The sequence below is a fragment of the Ranitomeya imitator genome, chromosome 5 (assembly GCF_032444005.1).
Source record: "Ranitomeya imitator isolate aRanImi1 chromosome 5, aRanImi1.pri, whole genome shotgun sequence".
NCBI lineage: Eukaryota > Metazoa > Chordata > Amphibia > Anura > Dendrobatidae > Ranitomeya > Ranitomeya imitator.
In genome coordinates this window covers 480,759,344-480,771,683 of record NC_091286.1, presented here as the reverse complement: position 1 = coordinate 480,771,683, position 12,340 = coordinate 480,759,344, and the positions used below count along the sequence as shown (strand labels likewise).

The following is a 12,340-nucleotide window of genomic DNA, read 5'->3' as shown; positions in this document are numbered from 1 at the left end:
GTTTACATCTATATCTCTGAGAGATGTTGTTCAGAGGAAACCCACTGATTCACTATATTGAGCCAGCAGAGTTAGGCCGGGGTCACACTAGAGAATTTTACAGACGTATTAGAGGCACAATAAGAACGCATTGCACACAGACCGATGATTCTCTATGGGGCAGCTCCTATCTGCTGTATATTTCGCAGCCGTATTTTACGGTCTGAGAAAATCGCAGCATGCTGCGTTTGTTAGCGTATTGCACAAAAAATCCACCGATGAAAGTCTATGGGGGCGAGAAAAATACGGATTACACAAGGACCCATCAGTGTGACTTGCGAGAAATACGCAGCGGTGTTCTATAGAAAAGCCGGCAATTCAGCGCGGTGTACAGTAAAATCACACTGACAGGTTAGAATAGAATGTATAGAATAAATGTCTACACATAGTATAGGTATATATATGTATATGTCATTGAGACACATATATATATATTTATATTTCATACAGCGCTAGATAGCTTAAAAGCCAGTAATTCAATTGCCGGCTTTTGCTATCTCCTTATCAAACCCGACAGGATATGAGACATGGTTTACATACAGTAAACCATTTCATATCCCTTATTTTTTACATATTTCTCACTACTAATTGTAGAAGTGTCTGTGTGCAAAATTTGGGGGCTCTAGGTGTCAAAATAAAGGATTAAATCACGGAAAAAACTGGCGTGGGCTCCCGCGCAATTTTCTACACCAGAGTGGGAAAGCCAGTGACTGAGGGCAGATATTAATAGCCTAGAGAGGGACCGGATAAAAAACATCTGCCCTCAGCCAACCCAGAAAAGGCACATCTATAAGATGCGCCTATTCTGGCACTTAGCCTCTCTCTTCCCACTCCCCTGTAGCGGTGGGATATGGGGTAATAAAGGGTTAATGTCACCTTGCTAATGTAAGGTGACATTAAGCCTAGTTAATAAAGGAAAGTGTCAATAAGACACCTATCCATTATTAATTCAATAGTAGTAAAGAGTTAATAATACACACACACATTATGAATAAAGAATTTTAATGAAATAAATACACACATGGGGTTTTAAAATCTTTATTGTATGCTTAATCCACCTGAAGACCCTTGTTCTGTAAAAAAAAATAAAAATAAAGCAACAATATCCCATACCTTTCCGGCGACCAGACATATCCCACGCTGTAAATCCATCTGAAGGGGTTAAATACATTTACAACCAGGAGCCTGCTCATGCAGCTGTTGCTCCTGGTTGTAAAAACTGGGGAATGAATGGAATGCAGGGGAACGTAGCATCGTAGACTTGCGGTGATGCACCCCCCCCCCCGCTGGCATAAACTCATGTGAACTCTAGCGTGGGAATTTTTCTGAATATTTTCCCATGCTAGAGTTCATATGAGTTTATGCCAGCAGGGGGCGCATCACCGCAGGTCTACGATGCTACTTATTAACTTGTGTGTGTGTATGGATGAATGCCTGTCGATGGGTAAAATCTCCGAATCATTCCCATCCCTAGTGTTGTTGCCTGCTCGCGAATGATATAGCTACCTAGCGCCCAACAGTGCTATCCTGCACAATTACACAAGTTGCTAATCTAGTTAGGCTACTTTCACACTAGCGTTTTTTTCAATGCGTCGCAATGCGTCATTTATGGGAAAAAACGCATCCTGCAAAGTTGTCTGCAGGATGCATTTTTGCCCCATAGACTAACATTACCGACGCATTGTGACACATTGACACACGTCAATGACGGTTGCGCTGTGTTGTGGCGGACCGCTGGGAGCAAAAAACATTACATGTAACTTTTTTGCTGCCGATGGTCCGCCATTTCCGACCGCGCATGCGCGGCCGGAACTCCGCCCCCACCTCCCCGCACCTCACAATAGGGCAGCGGATGCACTGGAAAAATGCATCGGCAGCCCGTTGTACGGCGCATTCACTGCCAGCGTCGGTACGTCGGCCTGACGCACTGCGACGGGCCGAGTCCGACGCTAGTGTGAAAGTAACCTTAGCAGCAACCACCAGAGCGGCGCCATGTGCAGATAGTGTACTTTCCCAGCCCTACTTAGAGTGGTTAGTGGCATCCGCCAGAGTGGCGCTGCACGCACTCCTGTTTGAAAAATATTTACTTTAGTTTCCCTGGCACCGCAGTAGCGGTGTCGAGCTCAAGTGATCTAGAGGGATTCTTACCCTGAGTCTCGGGACAGTGTTCTGTGTCGCCTTGCTTGCGCTCTCTGTGCGGTATCGCGGCCCTGTGATGCAACAGGGTTCGCTTCCTTCATACCGGGTGAAGCTAACCCGTGTGTGTATTCACATTATACCGCCATATAGTCCGTCATTACCAAGCAGCGGGTGTCTTAGCTGCACGGTGGACCCCGGACTGCAAATGCACCTTATATCATCTCCAATTATTATTTGGTGCCTTCCGCCAGTCCTAACAATGTAAAACTCTATGGATGAGCAATATAATGCCTATAAATTTTTGAACAGTTTTTAGGAGGGTTAGATGCCACCTAAATGTAACAATAACCATATTCAATTGAATCCAGAAAAATTACTTTAACATATAGATTTTGAAAGTCTAGCTGTACTTCTACACTCAAAGATTTTGCAGAAAGTGCAAAACCAGGAAAACAAGTTTTGTGTACCACTAAACATCATGTCCTCCTGTCCCTCTTGGAACATGCAGGTTGAGGGTCCACAATCAAGAAATGATATACAACAAAAAAGGTACCAGTCATAAATTCCCGTATACATATACCAAACGGCGACTCATATAAAGTATCAACTCAGGAGAAAAAAAAAAAAGAGTCGATTAACTATAAAAAATTATATTATTTATTCAAATAATCACATTAGATTTTACACATAAGTAATTCAGAATATAACAACAACTAGAAGTATATGGATTTTATCATAGTTGTGACTACATCCATAAATGCAACAGATGACCCAAGAATGCAGAACGAGACAAATAATACCCACAGCAGGTTCATAAAATTATGCTATCAGGCATAGTATCCATGATAATATAAAGTGCATGTACTTAATAATACAGCGATCCTTGCAACCAGTGCATCAATATAAACGGTCATACCCTTAAAAAATACCTTAACAGTGCTTAACAGTGCTAAATATGATGTGCAGTATAAATGTATTTTAAAGTGATAGCGTGCTAGATATGCCTTAGAATGCAAAACATTATATAAAGAGTCACAACTTTGACTAAGCAAAATACTACATAAATCATGCATAATAATAATAAAAACAATACCAATAATACCAATATCGCTATCGTAGAAAACAGAAAGAGAAAGAACAGCCCATTAATATAGGGGTCCATATCAGGTTTAGAGATATATAACACATATTGGACAAGGAAGTAAAATGCATCAAAGTAATATATATATATCAGATCGTGGCCAGTGTGGTATTGGCGGGGGGGGGGGGGGGAGGTGATATTAAGCTCCTCCTTGCACAAAGGGAGTGTCGTTGGATTACCACGCTGGAATGTAGGATTCATCAATGAAAAGATCTAACTACAAAAAGCTGAATATATAATATTGGACTATCCTGGGTCTACTTATGTGGGCCTAGAAAGAAATTTCATATATATATATGTATATATTACGTTGATGCATTTTACTTCCTTGTCCATTATGTGTTATATATCTCTACACCTGATATGGACCCCTATATTAATGGGCTGTTCTTTCTCTTTCTGTTTTCTACGATAGCGATATTGGTGTAATTGGTATTGTTTTTATTATTATTATGCATGATTTATGTAGTATTTTGCTTAGTCAAAGTTGTGACTCTTTATATAATGTTTTGCATTCTAAGGCATATCTAGCACGCTATCACTTTCAAATATATTTACAGTTAGGTCCATATATATTTTGACAGAGACAACATTTTTCTAATTTTGGTTATAGACATTACCACAATGAATTTTAAACAAAACAATTCAGATGCAGTTAAAGTTCAGACTTTCAGCTTTCATTTGAGGGTATCCACATTAAAATTGGATGAAGGATTTAGGAGTTTCAGCAGCTTAACATGTGCCACCCTGTTTTTAAAAGGACCAAAAGTAATTGGACAATTGACTCCAAGGCTATTTCATGGACAGGTGTGGGCAATCCCTTCGTTATGTCATTCCCAATTAAGCAGATAAAAGGCCTGGAGTTGATTTGAGGTGTGGTGCTTGCATTTGGAAGGTTTTGCTGTGAAGTAAACATGCGGTCAAAGGAGCTCTCCATGCAGGTGAAACAAGCCATCATTAAGCTGCGAAAAAACCCATCTGAGAAATTGCTATAATATTAGGAGTGGCAAAATCTACAGTTTGGTACATCCTGAGAAAGAAAGAAAGTACTGGTGAACTCATCAATGGAAAAAGACCTGGGCGCCCACGGAAGACAACAGTTGTGGATGATAGCAGAATAATCTCCATGGTGAAGAGAAACCCCTTCACAACAGCCAATCAAGTGACCAACACTCTCCAGGAGGCAGGCGTATCAATATCCAAATCTACCGTAAAGAGAAGACTGCATGAAAGAGGGTTCACTGCACGGTGCAAGCCACTCATAAGCATCAAGAATAAAAAGGCTAGACATCTAAAAATGCCAGCACAGTTCTGGAAGAACATTCTTTGGACAAATGAAACCAAGATCAACCTCTACCAGAATGATGGAAAGAGAAAAGTATGGTGAAGGCGTGGTACAGCTCATGATCCAAAGCATACCACATCATTTGTAAAACACGACGGAGGCAGTGTGATGGCTTGGGCATGCATGGCTGCCAGTGGCTCTGGGTCACTAGTATTTATTGATGATGTGACACAGGAATGAAGCAGCCAAATGAATTCTAAGGTATTCAGAGACATACTGTGTGCTCAGATCCAGCCAAATGCAGCAAAATTGATTGGTAGTCATTTGATACTACAGATGGACAATGACCCAAAACATAAAGCCAAAGCAACCCAGGAGTTTATGAAAGCAAAGAAGTGGAATATTCTTGAATGGCCAAGTCAGTTACCTGATCTCAACCTAATTGAGCATGCATTTCACTTGTTAAAGACTAAACTTCAGACAGAAAGGCCCACAAGCAAACAGCAACTGAAAAGTGAAGGCCTGGCAGAGCATAAAAAAGGAGGAAACACAGCGTCTGGTGATGTCCATGAGTTCAAGACTTCAGGCAGTCATTGCCAACAAAGGGTTTTCAACCAAGTACTGAAAATGAACATTTTATTTAAAATTATTGAATCTGTCCAATTACTTTTGGTCCTTTTAAAAACAGGGTGGCACATGTTAAGGAGCTGAAACTCCTAAACCCTTCATCCAATTTGAATGTGGATACCCTCAAATGAAAGCTGAAAGTCTGAACTTCAACTGCATCTGAATTGTTTTGTTTAAAATTCATTGTGGTAATGTCTATAACCAAAATTAGAAAAATGTTGTCTCTGTCCAAATATATATGGACCTAACTGTATACTGCACATCATATTTAGCACTGTTAAGGTATTTTATATACAATTTTTTTATGATACATACGCACTATGGGCACACGAGATCCTCCCTGGCTCATCTCTGGTCGGCAGCCATCTTGTATTGCGTGATGTGGGCGTGGCGCTGGTCCGCTCACATGATCGAGGGCCTTCTGTCTGACCTGAGACTTGAGACGCAGGGCGAATATACGCTTGCGTTCCACAGCACACAATTACATTAATAGCATGCAGTCATGTGACCGGAGATAGTCACTATTTAACCTGACTGAGATCCGGATTAATCCACGCCCCCTGAGGAAGCGGTAACATTCGGACGCGAAACGCGCGTTGGGATAAAGTGACCAGGGTCCGGTCGGGACTTGCACACTTCACATATATGGGTAAATATTCTGATTGACTTATATTTATTTATTTTGGACTTATGCGCACAGAGGTATATAGCGGGAAAAGGGTATGACCGTTTATATTGATACACTGGTTGCAAGGATCCCTGTATTATTAAGCACATGCACTTTATATCATCATGGATACCATGCCTGATAGCATAATTTTATGAACCTGCTGTGGGTATTATTATTTCTTGTTCTGCATTCTTGGGTCATCTGTTGCATTTATGGATGTAGTCACAACTATGATAAAATCCATATACTTCTAGTTGTTGTTATATTCTGAATTACTTATGTGTAAAATCTAATGTGATTATTTGAATAAATAATATAATTTTTTATAGTTAATTGGCAATACTTTAGGACTCTTTTTTTCTCCTGCATTAAATCAAGAAATGATGTTAGAAAGATCTCCTCGAAGTGTCCTACTGTGGGATCAATAGTCTCATGGGACTCAACATGGTGGGAGGAAAGAAGATCAGGGTGAGCATGAAGTGATCCAGACTGTTGGCTAGTAAAACTAGACCATGTGGAAGACTTGGTGGTGCTTCCAAGCCTGCTGCAAACACTATCTGCTATTCAACCGACCTCCTGTTTGCACTGCTCTGGCTTTAGAAGTCGTGTACTGTGCCTCCTTGCAAAGTGGGACAGGAAACTATGTGTAGTGGATGGATGTGTTTCTTGTGCTCCAGCAACAGGTGTAGTTGCATCTGTTCCACATCCTCAGCGTCAGTGTGCACCATCATCAGCACTTCCACTTCCCTGTCCCTTACCGAACGCATTTTCTAGTTGCTATATCTCTTGAAACCACATTTTTTTATATAAATAAAAAATTTAATTACTGGCTGCAGTCAAAACATTTTTTTGGAGTTTAATACCAACGTTATGTACCACAGAGCATGCAATAAGGGTATGGATAAATAATTCAATCAGGAATAATTTTACATCACTTTTTGTGAGTGTTACACACTAATGAAATGTACCACATATCACGTAACACTTTATGGATGAAGAATTGAATCCAGAAGCATTTTTCAAAGCTTTTTTGGAATTATATATATGATGGCAATATAGCCCAGACTATGGAATACTATATGGATGAGTTATTTAACCCAGTACATTTTTTTAAACACTTTTTTGAGTGATAGGCACCACAGTAATGTACCCCAGACCAAGGTACACTGTATGAGTGAGTAATTTAACCCATCAACTTTTTTTATGCTTTTTTGGAGTGCTAGATATCACAAAATTGTATTCCAGAGCACGGAGTATTCTATACGTGAGTAATTTAATCCAGAAAAAAAGTCAGCACTTTTTTTGAGTGTTATATATCATCAAAATGTACCACAAAGCATGTAATATTCAATGGATCACACAATATATTACATTTTTTTACACAAAGCTATATATTTTTCAAGGGACTGCAAAGCCCTAATCCCTGTCTACAAAGTGTATTCTGCCACTTTCCCTGCTTCTGCAACTCTCCCTCCCTTGACTAAATACATAATGTATGTGATACAAACAGCAAAGCAAACTATTAACCCTTAGGAGGGCTCTTAGTATGATGGTTCAGTTTCAGCACCAGTATCAACACTACAGGACTCTGATTCATTATATTGTGCACACACAGGCCTGGACAATCACTCTCTCCCTATAATGTGAAGTGTCACAGCTGTGCAATGGGGTCAGTGTGCTGAGCCTGGCAGTGCATGTTCTTTTATAATTGCTGATGATGTCACATGGCCAGCCAATCACAGTAATGCCACTACCAAGATTGCTACAACACTACAGTGATACGTAGGCAATGCTAGAATGCTTATTGGCTGTGTAAAATGCGACAAACATGCGGGACGGGGATTCGAGTTTGAAATCAAGCACTGCCAAATGCTTGCTGAGTAACCAGTACATCTAAGCACCGAGATACTCGAGTGATGACCAAGTATCACTGAGCATGTTTGCTCATCCCTAGTAATAAGTTGTACTTATCCTCTTGGTCACACCAAGAGTGCACAAAATACATCAATTCGCACATTTGATTAAACTTCAATTTCTGCAGAAACGAAGCAACAACTTGAACATTAAAGGCCCGTGCACATGATTGTAATAATCAGACGTTTTGGCAAATTGCACTTGTCCCCATGCTAATCTTTGGGCGGTGTACGTGTCCGAATTTTCTCTAATCAACTCGATGACATCCAAGTGCGGTCCAATTTTCACGAACACACTGAATGGAGAAAATCAACATCTGAGAAAATTGGATTTTACTCTGATTAGCATAATCTGACCGACTTTCTCAGATGTGGACAAAATGGTCGTCTGCACCTGCCCTAAAGGTGCAAATTATTGTAAGAGTTTAATCTCCTAAAAGGCTACGTACTTAGCTTATACTGTCAAATTTTGCTGTCAGATGACTTTTAAGGGCGAAAAGAGGATTCTTTTTATGTGTGGATGCAATCATAACATTGTGGCACATTTATACATTAAATTCTCTGGCTACAAAATTAACACACACTTTTATTGAGCAGATACACATAAGTGCTCAGTTTGCTGGGGTTCCCTGTGAAAAATCATTCATAGAGATACAGCATTGTTATAAAGAGCAGCATTGGCATATACTTATTATTATTTATTATGCATTGCTTATATAGCTCTATCCTATTGTGCATCGCCTTACATACTTCATCAATGTCCCCCATGGAGCTTACAATCTAAATTCTCTATCAGTATGTCTTTGGGGTGTTGGAGGAAACCGGAGAACCTGAAGGAAACCCACACAAGCACAAGGAGAACATACAAACTTCCAGATGTTGTCCTTGGAGGGATTTGAACCCAGGAACCCAACGCTGCAAGGATGCAGTGCCAACCCCTGAGCCCCAAGCTGCCCTAAAGTTCTCAAATACACTTTCTAGCAAATGTGACTAGTGGGCATAAGATGTACCTGTTAGTGTATAATGCAAGTAATATATTTAACTGAATAGTATAGTTAAATGAGTAAAATATAGTTAGGTGTATATCACATCTTCCCACACATGACGTATCCCCCTTCTGCCCTGTATGCCCGGTGTTCTTAGCTGTTGGCACTATAATATTAGTGCTGAATATAAGAGTTTGCTGGCACATGATTTACAGATCTGGCCAGCTTAGTTGAACACACAAACATGAAACTGATGGTGAAAGATCAAAAAAGTTGCAAAGATAAGACCAATGTTTCTGCTGCATTTTTTTAAACATGTGTCTACCTAAATTGACATTATCTGTTTTTATACATGACCCTGAATATTACTGTCCCATCTTCATGACAGTTCACCACAACCTGCTATTGCATTACACTAATTAACACTTCATGTCGGACATTGCCTATAGCGGTTGGGTATTGCAGCAGATAATACATAATATATTTAGGACTTACCCTTTGTTTCTGTTGTCCTGGTAGTTCTGCATATTGATTATACTCTTTCCAGGAGTCATTTTGCCCACTGTATTTGCAGACCAGATGTTCCGACATTGATCTCTTTTCATATCTCTGGTTTTCCCATAAAGAAATACGTTCTTCTCTGACTTAACAGACTCAACATGTCCAAAAGGGATTCTTTGTGTCATCTAACAACATGTCCTGCGGCCTTTCTGCAAGCTGTGTACAGTAAACAGATGTGCAAGTAGTTGTCGTATTTCACCATCACTGCGGTGTTCACATCACATACAAATCAATGCTGGAGATGACAGCTTGACTGTGAAACAATTATCATAATAAAGTGATTCATAAGAGAACAGGTTGTGTGATGCCACAAGATTAGAGTGCAATATGGCCCTCAGCGAGCTTCTGATGTCCCCTTCTGTACTAAGTTCCTAGAAGACAGGGCCTCGAAACACATTCCAGCTGGAACTGTATGTGATTGCCATGTGAATTCACATAATCGGGCAAGGTGACAATCACAACTGAAAGTCAAGGGTTCACGAGATGTGGAAATGGGGAATAACAAAACGATGAACAAAATACTGGTAGTTCAACTGTAACATCCATCCAGTTCAGTGTGAAAAAATGAGGCTATATAATTGCCCAAAATGGCGATGTTTTGACTCAGGATTGTGGCTTGAGAAAGGCTCACAATACGGAGCTGAAACGTCGCCATTTTGGGCAATTAAATAGCCACATTTTTTCACCGTAGATAAATCACCAAATGTCCAAAAAGTCACATAGGGCACTTCAATGAATACTATAACTACAAAGGTCCCATAGCAATCTCAATGGGGCGAAGAAGAGATCCCACAAATAAAGAGTAAAATTATTTTTATTATCAATAAATATAATATAAAAGAACAGTTGATAAATCCGAGAATAACCGTACTAATTGACGCCACAGAACAAAGTAGATATTGGTATATACACATACAGCAACATATTACACATGCTAGTGGATGACAAAAAAATTCTTTGTCAATAATGCTGAGTATGTACCAACTGAATCGATGAGAAGATCAGCAGCATATATCAATGCATACCCAGGACCCTAAACAATTGGATCCTAAACAAAATATCTAGACCATCCCAAGTCATGAATGTATGCCACTATAGTGGGCCAAGTATAATGGGCATAAACAGCCTCAATTAACCAGGGAGGTAAGATTGTAATAAAGAAGGGTATGTTACCTGCTGCAGAGCTTCACCGGGTATCCCCTCACCCCGACGCGCGTTTCGTAGCCTGCTTCTTCCGGGGGCATCTTCGATTTTTGTCTGTATCTATCTATTTATCTATCTATTAATCTATCCATCTAAAATAAAAAGATGGGTGGAGCAGCAATAGATGAATAATAGGGTGCAAAGCCTCCCAGGTGCGACCAGACCTCCAATATATACAAAAAATAGAGGCACCATTCCAAAATAGAAAAATACAAAAATATTAAAAGGCCCATAGTTAATGGCGATGTTTCAGTGAGATTGAAGTCTGAGCAATGTAGGCTGTAATTAATTTACAGCCTAATCGGCCATCTTGGTACTCCCGGATCTACGTGTGTGTGTGGCTATTTCCGGTGTGGGGAACGCCGCTCTCCTGCTCACCATGGTAATTATACTATGACGCCGTCTCACAGCTGCTGTGGATTTATCTATTTGGGCATACTTTAGTTGTATATAAATGGCGGTCAGCCGCACACAGCGGTACCTGCTCCTGACGAAGCCACTCTCGTGGCGACACGCGTTGGGCTTTTGCCCTTTGGACCGCTGTAGCGATTGGTATCTTGGTCATGTTCTTTTGGCAGTGCTATTTTCATTCAGTCTAGTGCGGCAGCTTGCTGATTTGCACAGTGGGGGTTGTGTTTCCTACATGCTATTTTTACCTAGCCTCACACACAGGCAATTACCTGGTTGTGAAGGGGTTCTTGCACACCCTAACTATATCCTGATATATTTCTGGGACATCTATTGTGTACGAGTCAAATGTCTATCTAGATTTATCTATATTTAGTTTGGGGCTGTTTGTACCATTTAGAGATGTTCTTTTTGTACGGGATTTAATAGTTTCAATGTTTAATACCTTATCTGTTATAATCATGTATCCCAGCACTGAAGATTGATCCCCTTCTGTCTGGTATCTCACTAAATGGCATTTTCCATCTCTCTTCTCCTGTTTAATTGTCTGGGGAACTCATTATGAACAGTCGTACTAGTTCAGGAGATTTTTTGATATTCTCTTTATTGTTATTTATTTATCTGTTATGACCATCTATATGAGTTGAGTACTCACTCATCGAATTTATAGGTGTGTGTATATACATTTGTGTGGGTAAACTCCCTTCAAGTGCTGCGAGCTGGGCCAGATATAAATGCATTATCCTGACCATATACTTATTTTACTGACGTGATAAGCCAGTTGGACCGTACATGACCAGACTATATGTTTACATGTGTATTCTTTGTAACTATATCAACAGGAATATTTGTTATTGTAAGATACCCATCATGTTACATGTCCAGGGGGAGGCTCCTTATTAGGAACCTATGATGTCTTACCTTGTTTTTAAATGATTTTAATAAGTGGTGTACTGTTTTCTGTGTGTTTTTTGGCTGATAAAATAAAGGATTTAAAAGTTATTTATACTTCACTTTTTTGGTGGTCCCCACTATATAGTGTGACGTCTTTTTCTTGTCTGTCCTGTAATTACGGACTGCCCCACTCAGGCGCAGAAGTGTACTATGAATATGCCACTCTAAACATGGTGCGGACAAGTGGCGCTATAGAGTTCTCAAGTCCTCTTCCTCTCTGAAGAGGTAATTTGTATGTTAAATTTCCCAGAGGAGCATTGCATGGCAAATAAGCCTCCCTACCTTTGCCTGCCATATTCGGTATGTCACTCTCCAAAAGGAGAAACGTTACCCCTTAGACCTCAGTCCAGAGCCTCCCGCCTAACCAAATTAATTCTCATACTTTGCACTGACGAGGGTCAGTAGCCCGAAACA

At 40.2% G+C, this 12,340-nt stretch overlaps 1 protein-coding gene across 3 annotated transcripts in view; it reads right to left on the bottom strand.

The window, feature by feature from the left end:
- The window catches only part of LOC138638232 (transient receptor potential cation channel subfamily V member 6-like), a 129,224-nt gene extending 119,780 nt beyond the window's left edge, over window positions 1-9,444 (bottom strand). For all 3 annotated transcript variants that reach the window (XM_069727381.1, XM_069727379.1, XM_069727380.1), the window contains exon 1: window positions 9,296-9,444. In XM_069727381.1, the coding sequence (XP_069583482.1) occupies window positions 9,296-9,405 (110 nt within the window). In that variant the 5' untranslated portion in view covers window positions 9,406-9,444. The remainder of the gene's footprint in view (window positions 1-9,295) is intronic.
- Window positions 9,445-12,340: the final 2,896 nt, after the last annotated feature.